This window comes from Alternaria triticimaculans (assembly GCF_023758025.1).
Source record: "Alternaria triticimaculans strain BMP 0046 chromosome Unknown scaffold_6, whole genome shotgun sequence".
In the NCBI taxonomy this organism is placed as follows: Eukaryota; Fungi; Ascomycota; class Dothideomycetes; order Pleosporales; family Pleosporaceae; genus Alternaria; species Alternaria triticimaculans.
Window position 1 is genome coordinate 598,360 of NW_026055963.1, and position 25,682 is coordinate 624,041.

General features: G+C 52.9%; 8 protein-coding genes across 8 annotated transcripts; 4 read left to right on the forward strand and 4 right to left on the reverse strand.

Moving 5' to 3' along the window:
* Positions 1 to 281: 281 nt before the first annotated feature.
* ERB1 (Ribosome biogenesis protein erb1) lies at positions 282 to 2,686 on the reverse strand (the record flags this gene model as incomplete). Its single annotated transcript, XM_049365715.1, has 2 exons — positions 282 to 599; positions 653 to 2,686. 2 exons carry the CDS (start codon positions 2,684 to 2,686, stop codon positions 282 to 284), a joined length of 2,352 nt encoding a protein of 783 aa, XP_049222430.1.
* A 271-nt stretch (positions 2,687 to 2,957) lies between these two features.
* On the forward strand, positions 2,958 to 6,452 carry PRP5 (pre-mRNA processing RNA-helicase; the record flags this gene model as incomplete). The annotated part of the gene is made up of 1 exon (XM_049365716.1): positions 2,958 to 6,452. One exon carries the CDS (start codon positions 2,958 to 2,960, stop codon positions 6,450 to 6,452), a length of 3,495 nt encoding a protein of 1,164 aa, XP_049222431.1.
* Positions 6,453 to 8,040: 1,588 nt separating this feature from the next.
* On the reverse strand, positions 8,041 to 8,844 carry PSF1 (DNA replication protein psf1; the record flags this gene model as incomplete). The annotated part of the gene is made up of 3 exons (XM_049365717.1): positions 8,041 to 8,134; positions 8,231 to 8,763; positions 8,818 to 8,844. 3 exons carry the CDS (start codon positions 8,842 to 8,844, stop codon positions 8,041 to 8,043), a joined length of 654 nt encoding a protein of 217 aa, XP_049222432.1.
* Positions 8,845 to 9,572: 728 nt separating this feature from the next.
* Positions 9,573 to 11,222, reverse strand: J4E78_005096 (uncharacterized protein; the record flags this gene model as incomplete). The annotated part of the gene is made up of 3 exons (XM_049365718.1): positions 9,573 to 10,838; positions 10,888 to 10,944; positions 10,995 to 11,222. 3 exons carry the CDS (start codon positions 11,220 to 11,222, stop codon positions 9,573 to 9,575), a joined length of 1,551 nt encoding a protein of 516 aa, XP_049222433.1.
* A 4,134-nt stretch (positions 11,223 to 15,356) lies between these two features.
* On the forward strand, positions 15,357 to 18,053 carry J4E78_005097 (uncharacterized protein; the record flags this gene model as incomplete). Its single annotated transcript, XM_049365719.1, has 1 exon — positions 15,357 to 18,053. The coding sequence occupies one exon, from the start codon at positions 15,357 to 15,359 to the stop codon at positions 18,051 to 18,053; it is 2,697 nt and encodes an 898-aa protein (XP_049222434.1).
* A 182-nt stretch (positions 18,054 to 18,235) lies between these two features.
* On the reverse strand, positions 18,236 to 20,074 carry J4E78_005098 (uncharacterized protein; the record flags this gene model as incomplete). Its single annotated transcript, XM_049365720.1, has 6 exons — positions 18,236 to 18,439; positions 18,490 to 18,720; positions 18,775 to 19,095; positions 19,144 to 19,507; positions 19,555 to 19,896; positions 19,950 to 20,074. 6 exons carry the CDS (start codon positions 20,072 to 20,074, stop codon positions 18,236 to 18,238), a joined length of 1,587 nt encoding a protein of 528 aa, XP_049222435.1.
* A 3,213-nt stretch (positions 20,075 to 23,287) lies between these two features.
* Positions 23,288 to 23,872, forward strand: J4E78_005099 (uncharacterized protein; the record flags this gene model as incomplete). The annotated part of the gene is made up of 1 exon (XM_049365721.1): positions 23,288 to 23,872. The coding sequence occupies one exon, from the start codon at positions 23,288 to 23,290 to the stop codon at positions 23,870 to 23,872; it is 585 nt and encodes a 194-aa protein (XP_049222436.1).
* Positions 23,873 to 24,555: 683 nt separating this feature from the next.
* On the forward strand, positions 24,556 to 25,641 carry J4E78_005100 (uncharacterized protein; the record flags this gene model as incomplete). Its single annotated transcript, XM_049365722.1, has 3 exons — positions 24,556 to 24,607; positions 24,655 to 25,229; positions 25,276 to 25,641. The coding sequence occupies 3 exons, from the start codon at positions 24,556 to 24,558 to the stop codon at positions 25,639 to 25,641; spliced, it is 993 nt and encodes a 330-aa protein (XP_049222437.1).
* Positions 25,642 to 25,682: the final 41 nt, after the last annotated feature.

Below are 25,682 nucleotides of genomic sequence, written 5' to 3' on the forward strand. Positions count from 1 at the left end.
TTGTGGCACGCCTTGTGATGCATGATGACGTACTACCTGGTGTGCTTTGGTTGATCTGGTCATGGACGAAGAGATTGGGTTTGCAATATCCCGGAGCCTGAGCTTCTCAGGCAGTGCAATCGACCGTAGACTATTGCACGCGTCATTATCACTAGCAGGCCATAAGTGAATCAAAGAGCACAATATTCGGGCAAAAGCATAGAACTGTTACATTTTCCGTCCTTGCTCCAACGCCGTGCGAATGCAAGTCATGTAAAAGAGACATATTACATATCCCATATCTAACTCCACAGCCTCAACGTGCCATCCGCACCAGCCGACACACACCACGGCTCCCTCGGATGCCAATCCAGACCCATAACACCCAGCCTGCTCTTGACCTTGTGTCCGCGCAATACCTTCAAAGGAACGATAGTCGCGTTCTCCATAAGATCCCCCACGACCTTTCCGTGGAAAATTTGAATAGTGCCGTCGTCGGAGGTATCGGCGAAGAGGGGCAGACCGCCTTGGTGGAAGCGCACTGAACGGATGGCTTCCTTGTGGAAACGAAGGGTTTTGTAGGGTTTGTTGGAGAGGTCGAGGTCGTGCCAGAGGAGGCGCTGGAAGAAATCAGCATATGTTTTAATGATGTTTCTGAATAGTGAGGACTTACCTTGTCGTATGTTCCGACAATGATGTTGTCACCACCGGGATGCACATCGATGGACGAGATCCATTTAGCACCTGGTTGCAGGATCTTGACGAGTTCCTGCTTGGCGAGATCGTAGCTGCGGATGGTGTTGCGGGTGGCGACGAAGAAGATGGCTTTGGAGGGGTGGAATTGGGCGGTTTGCGCGATACCCTTGAGGCGGCGGAAGGGGAGTTGGGTGAGGTGTTTCGAGACGGTGTGGATGGCTACTGCTGTGCTTTGGCCGCGGGGCGAGACTGTGGCAAAGTAGTCTCCTCTCCGGTGCCAGTTGACTATCTTGACTGCTGCTCGGACTTCGATTTGGACGAGAACGCCCTTGTTCTCAAGACGGGCTCCTGGACGGCTCCACTTGCCTGGGACTGCTTTGGGTGCCTCGCCGAATGTTGTTGTGGTGGGCTTTGATGCTGCGTAACCCCAACCGGCGTCGAGAATTTCGCGGCTGGCTTGCTCAACGTCCGGCGAAAGAAGTGTGAAGGGTACGATTAGGTAGACGTTCTCGCCGCAAGCAGCAGCTACTACGGATGTCTCCTTGGTGGGTCTCCATTGTACGGCATCAACAGCCTCCTCATCTGACAGCTTTGCGTTCCAGACCTGGCGACCAGTCAATAGCTCCCAGATCCTTACGTAGCCGTCGTCACCTCCACTGGCAACAAAGATACCGTTAGGATCGACCGAAACACAACGAACACGTCCCTCTTGTCCACGGTATATCGCTGCGCATGTAGTCGGGAAAGGCTTGAGCTCTTCAGGGTTCGGCAGCTTAGGTAGCAGTGATTCGGGGTCGATGTTGAGTCGGTTTCTCCGGATACGGGGAGCCAAGTAGAGATCCAAGCTTCGCTCAAACCTTTCCTTGACGAATGTCTCGTAACCAGGGACCTTGCGCAGGGCATCGTAATTCTTGGGCAAGAAGTCTGTCTCCCGCTCTTCATCGTCTTGCTCCAGCCACTTCTGCTCCTCAACCTTATCTGGCAAGTACTCGGGCGGTGGGTGGTAACTCGCTTCGTAGCCAGGCGGTGGCAGCTTGGGCGCGGGAATGTGCATTGTGTTGTCAGGGCGGGGCTTCTCGTCCGCCCACACGTCAAAGGTGAAAACGTCTTGCTCTTCCTCCTGCTCCTCCGGTGCCCTGTATGGCTTGATGCGACCTTCCCTAATCGCCTTGACGATCTTCATGACGCGCTTCGCTTCGTGCTTGGAGGGGATGAATCGTCGCTTGGGCTCTGGCGCAGCGCTCAGTGGCATAATCTCCGTGTTGACGCCAGAGAAGTAGGCGACCATCTCTGGGTATGGGTCGTAACCATCTTCCACAATCTCGTTCCTTGTGAGCCTCTTGAGTACATCGAGCTCCTCGGGTGACAGGTTCAGCGGCTTTCCTGTCTGGGGATCCGTCAAGCCTGTCCAGCCCTTGGGTATGTCGATACTGTCCAGCAGCGCATCTAGCGCCTCTCCCTTTGCCGGGCGCATGATCTTCTTGCCGTTGATATCGTAGCCAATATGCGGGTATTCATCGTAGTACTTGAGGTCGATGTTGCCGATCGTGTTGGTAGCTTCGGCGTCAGAATCGTCGGATTCGTAGACTGGGTCGATCTCTTTGTAGATGTAGCGAGTGTTGCCGTGCGCATCGGTGGTGACAGTGTAGTTGGGCTTCAGGTCTTCATCGTCTTCTAGTTCCCCATTCGCGCCACCCACGTCCAGATCCATCTCGTGTGTAGGTACTCCATTCTTCTTGCGCAATGGAACATCCGAGGTATTCAGGTTGCGCATTTCCTCACGAATCTGCTCTGCATCGCTGTCTTCCTCCTCCTCTTCATCTTCGTCGGAAAGACCCTCAATCACACTGCTAGCATCGGTATCGGCGCCTTCATCTTGGCTGTCGTCCGAGTCGTCCTCGGAATGCGACAGGATGCCCTCGAGCAGTCCGTCGGCCAATTCACCTTCCGAGTCACTGGGCTCGGGCGCCGGGCGCGTCACGACCTTTCTCTTGCGCGGGTTGACTGACATTTTGGGCGTTTGATGTTTCCTCCTCACGTTCACCGCGGACTGTCGCAACTTCCCAAAAATTATCGCTAGCGTCCAAGATTTCGGTTTTAGCGCGTCGCACGTGCCAGGCTGCCATCAGCCAAGCATATCCTCGGAGACTCTACAGCAACTTTATCGCAAACTCCGCAACTCCAACTCTCTGTTTACCCCACGCAATTGCATCCACCACCCGCATCTGCTACGCCAAGACGCCACCCCAGACTGATTGCAGCAGTAATTCCACCGACTCACCATGGCGACGCGCCACTCTGACTACGATCGTAGGCGCCATTCCCCGCGCCGCGACCGCGACCGCGGAGATCGGGGAGACCGCTATGGCGAGAGCCGCTTCAGAGACGACCGTGACCGCCGAGACCGCCGCGATGACCGTCGAGAGCCTGACCGTCGAGACCGCGACCGCGGCGACACGTATCGTCGACGTTCGCGCTCCCCGCCTCGCCGCCGCGACCGATCCCGTGACCGAGGAGACCGTGCCGACCGTGGAGACAGCTACAGGCGCGACCGCGACGGTGATAGAGACAGGCGTCGCCGCTCTACTTCCCGCCGCCCTGGTTCCCGTTCATCTGCCACACCTGCACCAGGCTCAGACAGCTGGAGGCGCGATGACGGCAGACGCGACGACAGCAGGCGCGATCGGCTAGATCACTCCTCGCGCGACGACAGGAAGAAAGACCCCGAGACACAAGCCAAGGACAAGCTTGCGGACCGCGCTGCGAAGCTAGCCGAGTGGAAGAAGCTCAATGCCGAGCGCCTGCTCAAAGAGAAGACCGACACATCCGGTTCCGGTGCTTCGCCAGCTGCCACTGCACCTGCAACCCCGTCAGTCACTGCGACGCCCCCGCCAGCTCCGGCATCTGAGGCCAAGCTTGTTGATACCGCTAAGACCAAAGTCATTCCGCAGAAGAGTGCTACTGAGAAAGTCAAGCAGAAGCAGCCCGAGAAGTCGACCTTCAGACTGGATGCTTCCGCCGCAGCCCGTCCTCTAGACATGGCCAAGCCTGCAGGCAAGACTGTCACCAACGCTAGCAGTATGTTCATCCCAAACCCTCGTTTCACGAACCACAAGCTTACACGTACAGACGTTCCCATTGTTAAGGGCAATGGTAACATTGGCTCGTTCGGTCTCAAGACCAAGACTGCTGCTGAGACCGAGGAAGAGAATTCCAGAAAGGCATTGCTCGACGAGGAAGGCCCGACCCGCAAGCGCAAGCTACAGGCTCTCCCCGAATTCGACGCCAACGAGGCACCCTCGCTCGAAGCTGACGGCGACGACGCGGATTCTCCAATGAGTGACATCGGCAGTGATGACGAGAACAACGCGGAGCTTCAGGCTCGCCTTGAGAAGCGTCGCGCTGAGATCGCCAACGAGAACCAAGAGGACACGGCCATGGAAGAGGCAACTGCTGTCGAAGCCCCTGCCGACGACAAGATGGAAGTTGACGAAAATGCAGGCGCCGAAGAAGATGACGTCGATCCTCTCGATGCCTTCATGGCCGATCTCACTGAGCCACAACCAAGCCGCGGAGCTCCTTCGGGTCAGACTATGTTTGCTGACGAGCTTGAGACTGTCGAGACTTCCGTCGAACATGAGGACCTTAACGAACTTCGCGCTGCCAAGAAAAAGAAGAAGAAGGAGGTGCCTACCGTCAACCACGATAAAGTTGAGTACGAACCGTTTAGGAAAGACTTCTACACTGAGCCCTCCGAAGTTGCACAGATGACACCTGAGGAGGTCGCAGATCTTCGCCACGAGCTCGACGGCATCAAAGTCAAGCCTGATGACGTTCCCCGTCCTGTCACCAAGTGGGCGCAGATGGGCCTGCTGCAAGCTACCATGGACGTCTTCACCAAGATCGGCTACGAGAGGCCTACAGGTATCCAGTCTCAAGGTGTACCCGCAATTCTCTCTGGCCGAGATCTCATCGGAGTCGCCAAGACCGGTTCTGGAAAGACACTTGCATTCGGTATCCCTATGATTCGTCATGTCCTTGATCAGCGCCCACTGAAACCAACTGATGGGCCTATCGGACTGATTCTCGCCCCAACCCGAGAGCTAGCACTGCAGATTGTCAACGAGCTCAAGCCATTCCTTGCAGCATCGGGTGTTACCATCAAGTGTGCCTATGGTGGTCAGCCCATCTCTGAACAAATTGCTATGATCAAGCGTGGTGGCATCCACATTCTATGTGCAACTCCTGGCAGAATGATTGATCTGACCAACGTCAACCAAGGACGAGTGCTTTCTTTCCGCCGCATCACTTACGTTGTCCTTGATGAAGCTGATCGCATGTTCGATATGGGCTTCGAGCCTCAAGTCATGAAGATTCTTGCGAATGTACGTCCTGATCGCCAAACTGTCCTCTTCTCAGCAACTATGCCCAAGAACATGCAATCTTTGGCTCGCAAAGCACTGCACAACCCAGCCGAGATCACCATCGGTGGTAAGAGCAAAGTAGCTCCCGAGATCACTCAGATCATCTCTGTCGTCCCGAACAGTTATGAGAAGAAGATCAACAAGACTCTACTGTATCTTGGTCAGTTGTTCTCTGAAGACGAGAATGCCCAGGTATTGATCTTCACTGAGCGGCAAGAGACAGCTGAAGATCTCCTGTCCAAGCTTTACAAGTCTAAGTATTTCTCTGTCAACACGATTCACGGAGCTAAAGATCAAACTGATCGTAACGAAGCGATCAACGACTTCAAGCAAGGTGTTCTTTCGATTCTCATTGCCACATCTGTAGCCGCCCGTGGTCTTGATGTCCCAGGACTGGCTATGGTCTTGAACTTTGATTCGCCAACCCATCTAGAAGATTACGTGCACCGCTGCGGACGTACCGGCCGTGCTGGCAACAAAGGTACCGCTGTTACGCTTATCGAGAACCCCGGTCAAGAGCGCTTCGCTCTTCACATCGTCAAGGCGCTCAAGGAGAGCGGTACAGAAGTGCCTCCAGAGCTCCAGGAGATGGCTAACACATTCCATGAGAAGGCCAAGGCAGGTACCGAGAAGTACTATGGCGGTTTCGGTGGCAAGGGTCTCGACAAGCTCGATGCAGCACGCGCACTTGAGAAGAAGCGCGAGAAGCGTCAACTTAAGCTGGAAGGTGTTGACGAGAGTGAAGACGAAGAAGAGATTGCACCACTCATCAAGAAGCCCGAGGTCGCTGGCCCAGCTGGTGCTGTTAACGCTTCTGGTCCTGCTGCAGCTGCCGAAGAAGATCAACCACACTGGATGAAGCTGCTGAACAGCAAGATTGTGGTCAGCAAGACTGAGCGCCCCGACGCTGCCGCTTCTGGCAAGCCGATGACCGCGCGCGAGCGAGCCATGGCCGCTGCTTCCAAGGTCGACGGCAGGCTGAGCAAGAAGGGTATGATCCACGCGGGTCAGCCCATCGATAACAAGGGCCCCGATGCTGGTCTCTACCACTCAACCATCGAGATCAACGACTTTCCTCAGAAGGCTCGATGGGCCGTCACCAACCGCACCAACGTCGCCAAGATTCTGGAGCAGACTGGTGTTTCCATCACGACCAAGGGCAACTACTACCCAGCTCCTAAGCAGCCTGGTGAGAATGATCTACCCAAGTTGTACATTCTCGTCGAGGGTGACACCGAGAACATTGTCACTCAGGCTATGATGGAGCTCACTCGTCTTCTGCGCGAGGGAACCATTGCCGCTGAGGATGCCTCTGCGACTCGTGGTCCTACCGGCCGTTACAGTGTGGTTTGAGAAGTTTTACTTCCGTAAGGTATGCTCGACACTTTTTTCTCTCTTTCCAGCGTTTCTTTCTGTTCTTTCAGCGTTGCTTTCTTTTCCATGGCGTCAGTCTACTGCATTGGGAGGAATGGTCAAATGGATGGATGGGAAGGGCATGGGACGGAGTTGAAGGTTTCGACAAAACACGGTCGTGCTACGATACATGCCTCTGGGCTATACCAAAACGTAAGTTCTCACCTCATTGCTCCATTCAGAGTCTACGTTGATTTACACAACCCGTCACAGGTCTTTACTCTACTACTCAGCTTTCGTCGGCAGCGACCTCATTGTACATTACGGGCTCGGCCACACGGTCCGCCGGCATGCGATATGCGGGAAGGGGAGTGGAGGCTTGACTCTGGTAGTTCTGGTAAAACATGTCTGGTACGAAGGAGTGGGGTCTTGACTCTGGTGCTTTTCCGTGCAGCCTGATATGGCACGAACATGTAGCTCAAGATAGTCTTCCGAATGAGAGGCATTCCTGCTTATCACATGAACTCCTTCGCGTGTTCCTGACCACACATATCTCGCGGTGTATCCTCCAACTTGCCTGGCGGCACTTACTCCCGATCTCCGGAGACATGAGACTGCATCGCGACCTCATAGCGGGCCTCTTCGCCGATCATGTATACTCCATCGATGAATGATCTCCTCAACATCACCCTCTGCGCGACAATCAATACATGCAGACGCGAACCGACATTTATTCATTCATTCCTCAGACCCAAATCCGTGGTACGACCACGCCGTATTGCCCTGAACACTGATGACGCAGCTCTACAGGACCCACGCCGCACCGCACTGACGCCATATCGCCTCTCAAGCCAAGCTGCAGCTGCATCATCTGAAAAAACCCTCCTCGGGGGTATATCCATCGGAATATGTAGGTGTAGGTGTAATGGCGCCATAGCTGCATGTCGCATATTGCATGCTGCACCTTCCTCCCATATTCTTCCTCTCCAATCCTCCCCTCCATCCTCCGACCGCCGAACCTCACGCCGCAACACTGCATATCTCCTTCGCGCACATCTCCGCCTATTTTAGGCCCGGCGTCCAGGACCACCTGCAGGGTCGATACATGTCTTAACCTCGCGAAAAGCGAACCTGGACTATTCTGTTGATGATGCAGATGCAGGTGTAAGGCGCGTACGTGCGTGCGTGCGTGCGTTGCTCGCAGAAAAGACGCACAGCACAGCCCTGCCGCCCCCCAACGCCACTCGCGAAGCTGGATCTGGATATCCCTTCGTCTCGGATGCGGCTCGGCGAACCCAGGTTCAGGGCGGGTTTTACAGAATGGGGGTGTAGCGGGGGAGGGTGCATGGCGAAGGATGCACGCGGTAGGGTAGGTCTGCGGAAGGACGTTCCGATGTATTTGGTTGGCTCACAGGTTTCGTTAGAGAGGGTGGTCGATGCGAAGTGCCCTGGTGGGGACTTGGTAAAGGGTAGGTGGGGTGAGGTTTGCGGCCAATCTTTCATGTATTGGACTGATTTTTGGTCGCTGATGAGGTCGAAGGAATGGTTTCTGGTTGCTGAAGCGGTCGGAGGAAGTGTAGCAGGTTGATTAGCTGAGTCGTTGGAGGTATCCTTGCGCAATTAGGCGTTCGACGTCGCCTTGCCGGACGTAGAATTGGGAGTTTTTGGTAAGGGTTATGGAGCTGTGACGTCGGTTAGCTGTGGTGACTAGTATGCAATATTTCGGATGCGGAAGGAAGGGTCGTAGGCTTCGGCATGCCGAGATGGCGGTCACGTACCCGTATTCCGTTTGGATCTCGCCTGCGTCCTTCAAGACGCGCACGTCGATGAAGAGATCGCGCGGCGGCTCCAGACTCCCCGTTAGATCGATATCCGTCCATTGCCCCTTATACGCAGCAAGCAGATCACTGTATTGCCTCACATACTCCTCCTCTTCAGGACTCAAACTACTCTCTTCTTTCCCGCCCCCAGCGCCCATTCCACTGCCCCTCCCCCGTTCTCCGCTATGGTCCTTGCTGCCCTGTTGTTCCAGCACGTCGACGCCCTCCCAGCAGTATTCTTCGAGCTTGTCGCTCCGCACGCGGTGGTAGGCGAGTAGACAGCGCTTGTTCCGGCGCATGCAGAGATGGTTTACGAGGAGGGCGCAGGCGGTTTCGGGGGATGCGCTGGGGTTGAAAGACCCGCTGTAGGGGGCGAGGATGGATGAAACGTCTTTGTCGAGGTCGCGCACTTCGCGCACTATCGAGCGTGTGAGCTCCGAGGCGTAGGGTGGGAGATGGGGGAGGGCGAGGGTGCGTTTGGCGTTTTGGACCTGGGGTTGTTAGTGAGGGTACATAGTATTGGGGTATGGGTGAAGTGTTCGTACCAACTTGTTGGCCGCTTCTCCATACATGATCGCGTTCTGTGTTATGGATGTTCTGAGTGTCTTCCTCTGGTGGTGCGAAGATGTGACAATTAAGCAAACGCGACTGTCACTGCAATTTCTAGAATGCGCAGAAGTAGTGGGTTGTTCAGTATAGAGAGGACGCGAGAATTCCCGCTGCGGAGTTCTTGTTCATTGAAAGATCCCAAAGATTGAGTAGTTCGAGCAAGAGCAATACCGCATGCGATGTAACCGTAACATTTGTTGGACCCTCCGCGAAGGGCAGGCGCGTTCCTGACGCGGGGGCAGGTGGGGCGGGGACGGGTCTTGGCTTGTCGAGTCCAACTTCAAACCTCTTCCGGCAATCCCTTTCACAACGCCAGCAATCCACGCAACCTCATTCGCCAGCATCGACAAACTCTCGGCTGGCATCATACATGCTATCACATACACGGAAAGATGGATCGGTAATACGCACGATGAACACGACATCACGTCAGCCTCGCGTCGAGAGAAGAGCAAAGGAGGATTGACCTAATATGTACATCTCGATCTACGCATGCGATAACACCATGTCTAAATGCTCTAAGCCCCCGAGCTTTTGGTCCGATCAACGCCTTGAATGCTGCCCGCCATGGAAGCGCTCATCAGAAACCACCCAACGATGCTGAAAAGAACGGTAATAGCCATGAACGACGTCGCACGTAAGCGTAAGAGCAACATAACCACCCAGAATGCACTAGCTAACGTGATATAGATCACTGCTCACCCATCCACTTATCAAACTCCGACTCTTGTTCGAGCGACACCATGGTCGGGTCTGACTGCCAAGCTTGGTACTCATCATGCGGAAGATCCAACAAGCCATCAAGGTTGTGTTGCTCAAGCCTATCTTCTTGCATGTCCGGATGAGGATTCCGGTATACGGCATTCTGCAGCGCTGAAGGGTCGATGTCTGAATGGCTTCCTCCGTCATAAGCCAACAGCAATGGATCCAGCTGCCCCTCGTCGAATGATGAACTCATATTCGGATGCAGCTGTTGCAGAAGATCGTTCGCATTACCTCCAGGCAATCCCAGCATCGATGGATTCGAGTGGAACTGCATGGAAGAGGATGGCGTGTCTACCCTCCTCATGTGCATGTCGTCTGCGTAGGTCGGACTGATCTGCATATTCGGGTAGGCGGCAGTCTGGTAGTACTGATTGTAGAGCTCGTTGTGGCTTATCGGCATCGGCATCGGTCGCCCTTCGTTTGTCATCTCCCAGGACGATCGGTTGATACCATTGCCATTCGGTCCGAACGACTGATCGAAGTACTCTACAGCAACACCATTTGACGGATAGCTGAATGATCGATCGATTCTCCTGGCCTGTCGGGGACGAGACCTGCCACCACCGGGAGCCCATTCGGCATCGTCAAGGTCGCTAGGTTCTTCTTCGTCAGACCACTCGCTTCTTCGCTTACGAGCCGGCGCTGCTGTCTTGCTAGGCGAGAACTTGTACGTCGGGTGTGCGTTTTGGTGGTTGATCCTCTCGATCTTTGCGTACTCGTTGTATAGCTCGCGAATCTCCGGCGGCTCCAGCGGCCAGCTCTCCCCCGCTACGGACGATACGACTTGATGATTGTTTTGAAGACACCATGACTTGGCCCTTTCCGCAAACGCCGACCGGTACAGCATGAACGAGTTCATGGGACGAGTGATGTATCCATTCCTCTTCTCAACTTCGCGTCTCCTGACATCCGCTGGCCTGTTCACCCATTCCTCCATATTCTTGACCGGGATATGATGCAGCTCCTTCGTCAGTATGCTCAACGGCGCAGTAAGCTTGGGCGTCTTGTGCTTCTCGTTTTTCGGTGCTTTCGGCTTCTTCACTCTCGGTGTCGCCTTCCGTCTAGGGCTGGTCTCATTCAGGCGTGGAGAACTGGACGACGTCGTTGCTCGTCCGCTACGAGTTGTCCTACGTCCGGAATCCTCATCGTTCGCGGATCTTGGTGTCGGTGGCGAGAACAAGGCTTGCTCGTTCTATCATCCATTAGCAATCGGGTCAGAAACAACCGGCGACATTACTTACCTGCATGCCGTTATACGGCCCGTTCTGGTAATACTCCGCTGGTGGACCATATCCCTCCTGTACCTCGATCAGCATGGTTACATGTGTGAAGACGCAGGGACTCTTACATATTGTATACCTAGTCCGAGCCCACGAGGATGGTTGTCGGCATGTGACGCATGTGAAGGGATCCCTTCGTGCGCCACCGAGCCTGGCGAGCCGTACCCTGTCTCACCGAACGAATAGCCGCGATCGACGCCATATTGCGCAACTGGATGCAGCCCGGACTGATAATCTGACCCAGCATTCGGTGGGGTCGGAGGATGTTGTTGGACGAGCGTGTCACCCCTCATCATGGCGAGTGTTGACGCACAAGTTAGTTGCTGCGACAGTGGAGATTGCGGACTGCCGATTGGCCCTGTTTCCGGACTCAACGCAACGCTTAAGCGATGGAGATCGATAGTTGAACAGAGCAAGCGCAACTGCAATGGATGGAATGACTCTTCTGTTGGTCAAAGGCCGTGCAACATGAAGACCGAAGGATTTTGTTGCTGGTGGATACCGAGATGCGTTCGTTGGTCTCTCGAGAAGATGCTGGATCAGACTGTTCTGTTCCAGATATTGTACTGGATATGTGTCAGTACGTCTAGCGAATGCGTCGCTCTCTGCTGGGTTTGCTTCACCGCAATGATGCATAGCAGTTCGCAAAGTGTTCAGGGAACGAACCTGTTGCAGTTACCCGCTTCTCACCGGCACCAAGGCTTTGGTGCAGAGACAATCAGCGTGGACGACTATGCGATACCAACTTGCAAGTCAGACACCGCCGTACTGTTTGAGTTGTGTTGTTCCGGCCCGTGTCTCTTTGTGGCGAAAGCAGAGCTCGAGCAAAGTGTGAAGGGCAAATCAACGGAGAAGGATTCTTTGTCCGGGATCAGTCGCCAGAAGGTATTTGTAGCGACTACACAACCTCGAGGTCGACTGCTCACGTATGTGTATAGTGTACTTAGTCGTCTGAACATGGACAAAGGCACTACCGGATTGGTGTTGGCTGGGCGCGCTTGACACACTCAGACGTCGCGCTGCTTTTGGCCTGCGAACCTCTCAAGCGATGAACTACCTGCGAAATGGCGCAAGACCTAGCTTTCTGGTCCGTTCACGTTTCGAAGTCGAAAATATCATGTCCGTCCTGTTGTGGGGTTGAAAGCGGCCCTCAGCCCCTCCACATCGACAGCTATAGACGGAAGCTACTCTCAATCTAGGCGCCCTTCCTTTCAAATCGCCTACCCCAAGAAGCTGTCTACCAATCTTAGCAGGGGTGTACTATGGCTTGCAGCAGTCATGTGCACTGGGCGCTCGCTATAGCAAGCCACACGCTCACTGGTATCTTTAGCCTCCAGAACGACCCCTGAAGTTATGTTCCGCCAGAACATGGGCTGCATTCCTGCACCAATTGCATCACCGGGGGGTCGCGGTCCCCTTTCCCAGCAACCAATGACATAGATGGTACATGACCAGAAATCTTCCCAAGGCCGAACGTGGTTGGTCGACCAAAACTTGGGTTCTTTCGCTACGTAGTCAAGCCTGACGTGCTGTTCACGGATGGCTGCAGCCTTCTATGTCAGAACCCTGACAGCTGGTCATACTTGGCAGGGCTGACCACGACACAACGACTTCTAACATCCACACCGCACATCAAAATGCAACTACACAGTCAATCTACAGGCGGCGACAAACTAGGCACATCTCAAACACTCGATCTCAAACACATTATCATGATTTTGCGGTCGCCGGACAAAGGGTAGGGTCGGTACGGCAATCCCGACAGGCTGGTTACGATGCGCCCCCGCGGCGAGGTTCAGGTCTGTGTTGACCGCTCAAGCTCAGAATAATTCCGTCCATCTTGCCTCTCGGCTATTGAACCCAACATGCTGCAGCGACGACATTTGGGGTAAGCCCGTCACAGTCAACAGGCACTCAACGTCCTTCGGTGCCAGGCCGCGGAAATCTGGGCAAGGTTCTGCATATTGCATGCATACAGCAGAAATTCGGTTGCTTCCGGTCGATCGTGTTGACATGGGGACCTGCCTTTGGAATGCGTACTATCGCCGTTTCGGCACCACGACCAAACAGTTACAGCCTTGTGCGACCAGGTTTGGCTGAGCCTCAAAGACGATAGTGATTGGTTCGAGCAAGCGCGAAACAAAAGTGGAGACCACTGTCTGGAGTATTGCTTTGAACCAGGAGGCTTGAATGAGTTTGTACTGTTTGAGCATGCTTCTCTGACCGGTCTACCCAAAAATGAACGCAAACGGACTATCACCATGCCAAAGTGCTCTGGCAGTATCGAGAAGGACTACGCCAGGACACATGATCGGTATTCATGGTGGGTACAGCATTGTCGACTCGAGCTACTCGTAGTCACAGGTGTCGAGAGCATCATCTGCGCACGTGTGTGTGATCGACGCCGTAGCTGTCAATGTCTGCCTCCACTGACCCAACTTCTGCATTACCTAGATAGGCTATATCTCCGTTACCTTTGCCAGCTATCGCAATTGCAAGAAACCATTTCCGCAATCTGCCATACGGTGATCCCGTCGGCGGGCTAGAGAGATTGGATCCGCTGGTTCTACCCGTCATCGACCCGGATGTTCTCGGTCACAGACCTCCCCGCGCCTCTTTCCACTTTTTACAACGACTATCTACACCTAAAACGCTCGGTACCTTGCAATAACTGCAAACCAAGAGATGTTGTACTACCATTCCGCGGACGCTAAGAGTCAAGGTCAGCCCCCATTTTGCTGGAAGGGTTTGGCGGTTGAGCGGTCTACCCCACTTCCCAGCATTGTTACCATGGGACGAGCTTCTGGCACGGGAATTCCGTCAATAGTATGATCGAAACCACCAATATCATTGCGCTCGAAGCAAGCTACGCTCAAGCTTCGGCCCTTTTCTGCTCACAGCACGACAAGTGCCGCGCCACCGGCACACTCGCGTTGAAGATGCACTGCATGTCATCTTGCACGCTGAAGTTGCCTAGTCACCTCAGGTATACACGCCTCCGGCACCAGGAAGCTGGCGCTGGTACGCTAGTATGCGCTCTTGCAGTAGGCCAACGGTCGCAGTTCGATCCAGCAACTATGCCGCGAGGTACCCATATACCGATTGATGCTTGGTACGGCTCTCATGCAAGTATCGCACGATTTGCCTGACATTCTTCAATGTACCTTGATGAAAACTTACCCGTTCCAGAATGATCAGAAGACACGGCACAGTGGCACAGTCGACGAAGCTCCCGGCAAAAGCTTACGATATATCTATGGCGTCAAGGCAATATCCCAGCATGCCGCTCAGCAACGGGACGCCTCTGTCGCTTCTGGCGCGAAGGCGCTTATCTCGCGTAGTTTTGCCGGCTAAAGTAGGTGTAAGGTATGTGACGAGTAGCGCACCAGCATCAGGGCAGCACTTGTCACACAACAACACGTGCAAGATCGGGGCTTCCGCTCGATCATCGCTTTCCAACGGTGGACTAAGGTCGTTGTAGACTGAGCGCCACCGTCAGCCTGGACATTCGCCTCTTGCTTTACCCCTCATTTCACGTCAAGGCCTGAATCCTTCTCCATTCCATTCGGCTAAAACGTCAGCGTCGCTCACCACTCCACTCACCTTATCTCCTTGCTGAACCGATGCGGCTTAAAGATGACATGGGTCTTTCCTCAACCAGCTAGCATCGTGTTACGCCACCCCATGGAGTCGGTACACGCTAGCACGTGATGTCACTAACGCTGCGCTCCTGTCGCTTACCCCAGTCGTTGGTTGACGCCCATCCACAACGGCTGCCAGCCTGGATGTGGGAAATGCTGAATCCTGTAGGGGTGGCGAAAGTGCATGTTCGCATTAGCTCGCATCTTCCTGCCCAACGTACGTTCGTTGAGCTATCTAACTTTGTATCACATTGCGCGAATGCGCGCGATATGAGATGGCTGGTCCTAGTGCAGAGGAAGGTCAGGGTATCCTCGCAGTACAACTTGCCAGTCATGCAGCGCACACTTTCCATGGCTGTTCCTTCAATCTCAGCGGTGAGGTCGACAACCAGTACCTTGCGTTTCTGGTAATACCAATTGGATGCAATTCTCACAGTAGCAACGTTGACAAAGAGAGTACACTTTTCCGCCGTGAAAAGTCTAAACAGTGTCTCGTCAAATTTCACTATGTCGCTGAGATAAATCCACTACATTCACGACGCCATCAAGACATTGACACATTGATACGACGCGAGGAACACTGTGATGTGCAAAACATAGACGAGACAATGTAGTGATCAATCAATGAGACAAGCATGTAGAATGGTCATTCATGTAGCTGACGGAAAGATTTGTTTGTGCCAATAATTTATATCGCGATATCATATGAATCGCGCAAACGTGCCCGTAACCACAGCTCAGGGAAATAGTACTCAAGCTGAACGCGACTGACTGACATAAACCCGCGATATGAACCAGACCAAACCAATGTCGTCCCCTGACCACAAAGCTGCGTCACCGGAGTCTTCCAACGAAGAGCAGCAAGGCACAGTCAGACCCGTAACACGAACGAATGCATCATCTTTTGCCGCCCCGACCAGGGCGTCCGAGGCGAAGAAGAACGAGAAGATTGAACTTGCTCAGTATGGGAAGAGGTCGGTGTCGACGAAGGAACCGTCTTCGAGGCCGGGCAGTGCGATGCGGCAGTATTCGTCTCCTGGGTTTGGTAGTAGACCACAGAGTCGTCAGCGGGTGGGGGGTGGTACGCCCACGCAGGATAGGGATGATGGTGAGGTAGATGATGTTGATGACGATGTTGACATTGATGAGGAGAACGCAGATGACGACGAGGCACACATCAATGATGACGACTCTAGTCAGTTTGATAGCGATGTGGAACACGAGAGATGCGCAGAGGAAGAAGAAGAAGAAGAAGAAGAAGAAGAAGAAGAAGAAGAAGAAGAAGAAGAAGAAGAAGAAGAAGAAGAAGAAGAAGAAGAAGAAGAAGAAGAAGAAGAAGAAGAAGAAGAAGAAGAAGAAGAAGAAGAAGAAGAAGAAGAAGAAGAAGCACCGCCTATCCTAGAAGGGGAAGGGCTGGAAGGAAAGCCGCTAGAGAAGGAGGATCTAGGAGAAAATAAGCCAGAAGAGGAAGAGCTCGAGAAGCAAGCACTAGAGCAAGTATCAGAGCCCGAAGAAGAGCTGACCGTACGGGAACAGGAGCAATCGTATGACTTGGAAGATCTCTTAGCCCAGGAAGAGCCACAGGAGCACCATGTTGAGAACTCCAGTCCTGATGTTCAGCCATCACAAGAGCGGGAACCAGCTTTGACGCAAGATGATATGGCTGCAGTGTCACAAGAAGATCATTTCGAGAATGTGGAAAGCGAGGCCGCCGCACCTCAAGACCAGATTAAAAGCGTATCGCCCCATGGTAAGGAGGAAAAACCCGTCGTTCCGCCCGAGATCGTTGCAGAGATACAAGAGCTCCAAATCAAACGCCAGAAAGTGGAAGAAGAGCGCGATGAGGCGATGAGACAGCGTGAAACCGTACTACAAGAGTTGCAAACCGTTAAAGAAGAAGCGACGAACCTGAAGCAAGAGTACGAGAAGCTATCTGTCCAACTTCGCGAGAGCGAAGCCAAGATTGCAGCGCGCAACGCACGTGAGCCTGGATTACCTCCTCTTGAAGAGGTGGAAGCGGAGAACAAAAAGCTCCGAGCATCAGTCGAGCGGACACGGTTGGAACTCCAGGCGAAGAAAACAGAGGCAGAAGATGCGACTGCTGCCTGCAAGTCATTTGATGACTCACTGAGGGAAGTGGATGAAAAGCTAAAGAACAACCAGGAGTCTATCCGCACACTCTGCGAAGTTGTCAACCAAGTGGCCGAAAACTTGCCACGGATCTCGAAATGCGAGGCCAAAGAGCTCGATGCAGTTTTCTTGAGTCTTTCGCAAGATGATGAGACTGGAAAATTGCGAGGTGAATTCCTAAAACTGATCAAAAACTTCAATGGGAACTCTAAAGAGTTGAGGGAGCAGATCGAAGATTTGAATCGTGAGCTAGCGGAGAAAGAATACGAGATTAATAGTTTGGGAAAGACCATCGAAATCGAGAGGAAGGGGTTGTTGAGCCCCGGTCTACCAAGTCCGCATCCCATGCAAACGGGAAAGAATGAATGGGAACAGTACTACGAACGAGAAAAAAAGAAGCGCCGTGATGCAGAGTTGGAGCTCGCCAAAGCGAAGAAACAGCTGTTACAACTCCAGCCCGAGAATGAAAGACTACAGTCAGACCTTACCAAAGCGGAAGAAGAGCTCGCAGAGCTTCGGCCAAAAAACGACCGGTTGGAAATGGAGGCCAAGACCTGGAAGGAAGAACTAGAAGAAAACAAGGCTCAATTCGAACAATGCAGCCTCGCATTCGAAGCGAATATGTCCGAGCAACAGCTGGAGCACTTCCGATACATCCGAGACTACTACCAAAAGGTCAAAGACCATGCCCACTGGGAAGTCCAGGGCCTCCAACAGAAGCTCTCAGTAGCAGACCAAGTAAAGGAGGCACTCAAACGAGACTATAAGCGCGAACAGGTCGTCAACACGCGCTTAGAGGACGCGGTGATTAGACTGAGGAAGAGCGTTAAAGCCCGGGATATCCATATCGGAAAGACAGAACAGGCATTCATGCGCGAAGCACCGTTTCCTATCCGTTCACCTAGTACCTCCGGTAGCCGCACACCTGATAGCGATACCTCATCGTCCACTTCACCTTCTTCGATCTCAGATTGGACTCATCCGCTCGAACGTATAAAGAGGCCTCCGCTCATCCCCCGCTGCCACCTCCCCGCCGCGATCCAAGCGCGCGAAGCCAGACTAGATACCTATAAACGAGAACTTGAGGAAGCGCGAGAGGTGGAAATCTTCAAGGCCAGTGTCAAACCACGCGGATCGACAGCCAGGGGTGGAACTATCGCGACCGATATCATGGACCAAGTGCGGAAATCCGGCATGGGGTCTTTGTATCCGGTTGAAAAGACGGGGTGGGCGGATTCGAGCTGGAAAAGTGCGTGGGTGCGGTGGGATGGGGATTACTGGGCGAGGGAGTTTGCGAAGGGGAATCAAGTAGACTTTTTGAAGAAGGTGGGGGTTTGGCGGGAGGATTGGAATTAGTAGCATGACGTAAATAGCAATGATCTGTAACAGAATGCTGTATTAGTTCGTTTATATGTCTCAGTAATCTCAACAAGAACGAAGCGCTGGAGAGTCCAAAGTAACAACTGGATTCGTTCAAAGCAAGCCCAATATGGCATTGTCGGTGATATGTGTGCGGACAACCGCACATTCCAACCTGCTTAGACCGCTTCAGTGGTCTCAGTCTCGCCCTTCTCCTTCTTTGCGACATTATTGATGGTGGCAAGCGCTTCTCCCTTGGCTTGCGCAGCAGCAACGTTTTCGAGGTCGCGCGCGAGATTGTCACTGCCCTTCTTGGTTTTCCAAGCGTGTGGGCCTTCTTTGCTAAATAGGAACTCAACCTCCTCAAGAGTCTTGCCACAAGTCTGTCCTCAGAGTTAGCTGAAGTCGTAACAGAAATTCCAGAGTTCCTTGCCTCGGGGTAGGTGAAGAAGAATTGGACGGCGGCCATGAAGCAGAGGATTCCGAAGACGAGGAAAAGTCCCCATCGAATGTTGACAAACGCAGGTGGAATGAACAATCCAATGGCGAAGTTGAAAAGCCAATTGCCAATAGCTGCGATACCCATTCCAGAAGCACGGGTTTCTAGTGACCAGACCTCAGCGGCGTAGACCCAGCAGATGGGCGCGAGGGTAAGTGCGTAGAACTGAAAGATATACGATTAGTGTATGGTTCATATGGAATGGCCAGAGGTACTTACGATTATCAAAAGGTAGGAGAATGCGATAACGGTGTACGCCGGCGACCCGGTGACACTCATGGTGACATTCGCGTCGCCATCGACACCATCGGGGACATATGTGTAGAAACCGCCGAGCATTCCAGCTACGACCAGATGGCATATGCCCATTGCAATGGCTCCCCAAACCAGAAGTGTCCGCCGGCCAATCTTGTCGACGAAGAAGAACATGATAGACGAGAAGATGATGAACAAAGCGTACTGCACACCGGAGGAGATAAGCTTGGTATTGCCTTTAAGGCCAGCCATGGCGAAGATGTATACGACGTAGTAAGTCATGACCTGAGAACTGTTAGCAGGACGGTACTACGCGAAGTATGCTCAACATACATTAGCACCCGAAAGCTGCTGCCAGGCCTGGACGGAGAAACCGGCAAGAGTCCGTTTCCACATGCCGTTGTAGACGAACTTTCGCCATCCTTGGGGAGCTAAACGTTCTGCAGTGAGAGCAGTTACGATCTCCTCGTATTCGGCGATGACGTAGGGATCCTCGATGTTGCCGTCGGCTTGGATGGAGGCCAGAATGTGGATCGCTTCTTCTGTACGGTCGACCTTCGCGAGCCATCGTGGAGACTCTGGGAGGAATGGGAGACCGATCATGAACATGACGCAGGGGACGTATTGAATTCCCCAGGCCGTACGGAATGAAGCTGACTCGCCAGGAATGAAAGTACACCCGTAACCGATGAAGTACCTGCGACCTTTTAGCTTGGGCTTACTTCGTGTGTTCGGTGTACTTACATGATAAGAATACCCCACTCAATAGCGAGTTGTTGAATAATAATGATGGCACCACGCTGCGAGTGCTTGGAAATTTCGGCCAGGTAGACGGGAACCTGAGACGAAGTGATACCGACAGTGACTCCGTTCAACACACGACCGGCGATAAGCATGCCGCGACCAGTTGTAGCAACCTGAAGCGCAGTTCCGACTAGCCACCAAAGACAGGCGAACATAAGGGCATCGCGACGACCAAACTTATCGGAGATAGGACCAGCAATAGCACTGCCAACCACTGAGCCCGCAGCAAGGGCCGCGCCAATAGCTCCCTGAACGACGCCGGTTGGGTTGTCGAAGTAGGTGCTGTTCGTTGTTAGGGATCAATAAGTGAGGTGTTTGACGTCACTGCGACTTACAGATATTGGTCACTCGGAATGATGGCACTCATCGAAGAGATATCGAAACCGAAGAGCATGCCTCCCATCGTGGCAACAATTGCCAAGAAGTAGACATTGTAAATCTTAGGAAACCTTTCGAACATCTTGACCGGGACCTGTCCAGAGCCTTGGGTTGATGCAGAGATGGCAGTCGTTCGACCTGTCGATCCACAGACGTGGGGAGGGTCGAATATAAAGGTCGAGAAAGTCGGCACTACACGCCGCTGTGCTCGACGTGACAATCATATCGCTTGAAGCAGTCGTCTCCACTCGAGTCCTTGCTCCGCATGGAGACTCCATACTCGTTGGTCATAGCCCTGGACAGCCAGGTAAAATGGTTAAAATGGTTTTACCGACCCAAGTATAGCGGCCGCATGCCGAGAAGCCTGCCGTCTTGACCATCGGAGAGAAACGAGATTGAGTCAGTGTCGGAGCTCGTGTGATTTGTGGAAAAACGATTCTGGGGTTAGGCTGGAGGCGGAGAAAGACGCGCTCAGGCCCGGAGAGTTGTGGAGATCGCCTCACCCGCGTTGTGCATGTGTGGATGTCGTCAGTGGCATCTTAACCGAACCGGCGGCTCTTCTTGCAGACTGCCGGGATCCGACTAAGGTGGTTGCTTCGATGCGCGATGTTACATGTGACTGGAGATGTTTCCTGAGCAGGTGGTGCTTCCGATTGTTGTTGTGGGTGATTGGGCAGGAATGCGCTTGGAGGTTCAGAACGTACGACGAAGCGCGATCGTCGCTCTTCTCGGCAACGTTGACTCTTCCGACTTTTACCTTACCATCGCGATGCCATCAGCGACGACACATCGCAGTCGCATCGAATTGGGATGGTTGAGATGATTTGCGACAAAGGACATATTCTGTGGAAAGCGAGTCTGGTGAGGGAGCTCTTTTGTCACATGCCTAGGCGCATCTGCTATCGGCGCAGATCCAATATCCCTTCTCATAATCGGAGTCGTGACGAACATCGGACTTGCTCATCGATGATCGGGCTTTCTTCCCTAAGATGTTCGCGTTTGGGCTAACCTATTGCGTCGCCCTGCGCGTCGACCAGGATTCTCACAACATGGGAATGTTGAAGCGGGACGACTCAGAAAGTCAGGCCATTCGCCATAATACGCGTACAAATCTTGCTTCGATCACAGCGCCGTGATTGCAGGTCTGGCTTATAAGCTCACACACCTAGCCAATCTACAGTGTGCGCGTAAATCAATAAAGGTTTCGAGTGCGTATTGACAACAAATTCAGCACTGCGAGCATCGTAGCCGTGATAAAAACTGCAGCAATCGCGAGTCGGTGAGAAGATCCGAGAAAATGGTCGCTATAATGTTTGGCTTTCTTGCTGCATACAACACCTATGTGTGTGATGTAAGATATACTTCCCGAAAGTGTGGCGCATACATGAGAAGACGTGCGAGCCGTGCGAAGGCGTAATGCTGGAGATGGACTGCGTCATCGATTTTTGGATTTCGACTATGTACTGCGCAGACGCGCTGTCGCTCACAAGAGACTATTGCAATCAAATACCAGATCTTGTCGCTGTTTCGAGTAGAGACTAGCTGTGCCCAAGTGCTCCGTACGAACAAAGAATTGCGAATATTACGAACAGCGTATCGGAGGGACATGTTCGCGCTGAGTCTGGCTCCCTACCCTTCAACTTCACCAGATCACTCACTAATACTATTATACCAATAATGCTTCACGCCCGTATCGCTACGCGGTTGCGCAGGAGTCTCGAATACTCCTGCTAAGTTTTGGTGTTCGAGCAGCTATCTGCCGCCCCTGGCCCGCCCAAGCCAGCGGCTAAGTTCGGCCACGTCAACCATCAGTGCCATCAATTCCAAACTGCCACCAGTCAGAACCCCACAAAATTTGGTGGGAAGCACAAGGCCCACACTACAAACGACCTGGCGTTGCATTTGGTGTTCCAGAACATGCCCATTTTTCGAAACATCTGTTTTCAAAGATTTCCTTTATATATGCTCCTTTTTGTTACCATTCCATCAACAAGAACAACAGCTTCACAGCAGTTGCCTCGGTCTTATGGGTAAAACATCACCACATCATTCAGCATCAACACCATCTAACAAATACCAGTCTAGTGGTATGATTCTCGGTAAGTTCTTCTGTACCAAGTGCACATGAGATATATCCTGACATCGCACCAGCTTAGGGAAAGCATCTTCGGATACTTGCAAACCCAAGCACAGCTTGCGAGAGGCCCCGCGTTCGAGTCGCGGTAAGACCCATTTTTTGCACTTCCAGCGGTCACAACACGCACAGCAATCACGGTACAAGTTCCAAAGGCTTGGGGAAACATCTCCAAGCCTTTAGAAAGACACTGCTATGCATATGTGCAAGGAAAAACTTTTTTTGCCTACTTAGGTCTGCCGCACAAGGACCTTGGGACTTCAAATATTCACTCTGCAAGACCTAGAGCGCGCCCAAGACACTCTCATAATCACGTCTTGGAATCTCCGAAATTGTTCTTCAGCGTGTTTTCAAAGCTGTGAGAAGAAGGATTATCTTTCTAACAGTCTTGTATGTTTGCCGTGCTTAGAAGGTTAATTCTGTAGTGAAGCCTCGCAACTAGGTATTTCGCAATTCAACTCTTAATCCTCACTCTTCAAGAACTCCTACTGCTGGATTCTCCCCGTGTTTGTTTGCTTTTCCACGCGTCTTCGTATAGTCTTTTCGTAGCGTGCAAAGTGGAACCGTGATCAGGGGTCAAAGCGCGAACCCTCCTGCTCCAAATAGAAAACCACAGAACCTTGGAAACAACAACGTCACCTCACCTCATAACATCGGATCAACCTCCCATCGTGTAGCCTTCACAATTGAAAATGCAGTGGCGATGGGATTACCCCAGCCCCAACGAATACATCGTCGGGGCGTGGGAGCCGAAGACGTCGAATCACAAGTGAGTTTGCACGCGGTACCTGTATGTTTAATTGGGCTTGGCTGACTTGAAGTAGTTTTTGTGAAGAGGTACGCAAGATAAAACAAAGATATATGTATCTCAGAAGTTAATTGATGTTTAGGACTACATAATAACGCCCTACATCGGCGAATTCATAAACACCCTCACAAACATCACCTACGGTCCGCCTTGCCCCATCCCCCATCCCCCCTCCCCCCTCCTCCCCAAACTCACTCTTCACCCTAGTAATCTACGGCCTCCACGGCCTCCGCCGCGTCGCCCCCAAACCAACCGGCGGCCTCATCTCCACCCTCGCCTTCCCCTACTGGGGACTAATTTCCGTCGGCCTCCTCAGCGCCTGGTTCCACGCAACACTAAAATACCATTCGCAAATGGGCGACGACTTATCCATGTTCCTGGCCGTCGGCGCCATCTTGCACCAACTGCTGTGTTTCAAAGCTACGGTGAATGAGAGGAGGAAGTACACGGCGTATATCCTAGGAAGTCTGATCCCAGTATCCGTGTACCACGTCTGGGCCGACGAGATCATTCTGCATGAGATTGCGTTTGCGGTCATGATATTCTTGGTGAGTAAGTACACGCGCGCGCTTATTAAAGTGCAAATCACGTCCGAAGAAGCTCGCAAGAAACTTGGGAGGATGGCTACCTTTGGCATCTCGACTGGCCTCTTCGGATACTTCTTGTGGAACATTGATTTCCACGCGTGTTACTACGTTACAGTCTTCAAGAGATGGGTGGGACTGCCCTGGGGTTTCTTGTTCGAACTACATGGGTGGTGGCATATTTTTACGGCGATTGGCGCGTATGTGGGTATGGCGCTTGTGGAGTATCTTGTTACGGTTGAGGAGGGGGAGACGGGGAGGGTGGAGGAGGGGTTTGTGTGGCCGGTTAGGAGCGTGTTGAGGGATTTGGATGGGGTTGAGAGGACGGGGGTGGAGGGGAAGAAGATGAAGTGAAGATGCTGGGAGTAGAATGTGTGCTGAGGGATGGTGGTGTGGGTTAGTTGGTTTGTACGGTACTTTGTGTTATTGTATAGCGTTCTCGAGGTGGATGCGTGATGCGAGGAAATTGGTCTTTCGAGGGTGTATCTGAAAGCAAAGAAACCTCGTTCCAAAAGTATATGCGACATCATATCTGCAACTGCCTTACTAGAAGCTACCATCAACGCTCAAAGCGTTCTTCGCACTCCTATCCATGCACTACTAGAAGCAACTCGCAGCTCATCCACCTTCCGTCCTGATGCCATCTCCTAACTCCAGCTTACCAACTCACTCTCCTATGCATCCTCAAATCCCCCCAAGTAGCATACACCGCGCAAGCATTCCGCTGGAGCTATCATAGTAAAGTCCATCTTCTTCCGCCACATCGGCGCCTGATTGGCCGAACGGAGTTAAGATCTCAATGGGCCCGGCAGATGCAAGTATAATGTGGAGCCCGCGTCATCAACATCCAGTTACATAAAAATGACTTCGGGCCCGAGAAGACCGCCGGTTCGATATAAAGACTCAGTGGCAGAACGGTTGACAGGACACTGCACGATATCAACAGCGACACAATCCATTGAGGTACTAGAGTGATAAATTTGCCGGATTTCTATCTACCCCACCAACAGTCTCAAAAATTCAAAGAAGCACCGAAGATGCCTGAACTTGTCGGAAAGACTGTAGGCCCCGTTGGCTACGGCCTCATGGGTATGCATCATTACCTACCTCGCAATCGCTTCGCTAACACATCACAGGTCTGACATGGCGCAAGAACCCACCACCAGCCGAACAGAGCTACGAAGCCATGCGCACAGCACTATCACTCGGCGCCAACAACTGGAACGGCGGCGAGCTCTACGGATCACCGGAGCGCAACTCTCTACACCTGCTCAACGAGTATTTCACCAAGTACCCCGGCGACGCAGAGAAGGTCGTTTTGTCTATCAAGGGTGGTCTCAAGAAGGGTGAGATGGCGCCCGATGGCAGTCGGGAGAACGTCAGGCGTAGCATCGACGAGTGCTTGAAGGTGCTGGATGGCAAGAAGAGCCTCGATCTGTTCGAGTGCGCCAGAGTCGACCCCAAGACACCCATCGCAGACACTGTAGGCTACATCGCAGAGTATGTCAAAGAAGGCAAGCTCGGCGGCATCAGCTTGTCAGAGGTCGGCGCGCAGTCTATACGCAAGGCGCATGCCGTGCACCCGATCTCGGCCGTCGAGGTAGAGTTCTCGCTCTGGGCGACTGACATTCTGGAGAACGGTGTCGCGGCGACATGCACAGAGCTGGGTATTCCTATCATCGCGTACTCTCCTCTTGGACGCGGGTTCTTGGTAAGCACACCCTTTCAGCCAACGACCTACCTCTAATGCTTTGCAGACTGGCAAGTACAAGAAGTACAGCGACATCGAACCCGACTCCATGCTTCAGCACATGCCCAGGTTCCAGCCCGACGTGTTCGATGAGAATATCAAGTTGCTCCACGCCGTCGAGGACATGGCCAAGGCAAAGGGAGTCACACCAGCTCAGATCGCCATCGGCTGGGTACTCGCGCAGAGCGGCGCCAAGGGTATGCCTACTATCATCCCTATCCCTGGCGCTACGACATCGGAGAGGATCGAGGAGAACATGAAGCCGGCGAAGCTCAACGGCGAGGACATGAAGGCGCTGGACGAGATGCTGAAGAAGTTCCCGCCGATTGGAGGAAGGTACCACGAGTCGCAGTCGGCATTGCTGTTCGCATAGACAATTAAGAATCTAGTCTGAAGCTTGTTAGCACTGTAGCT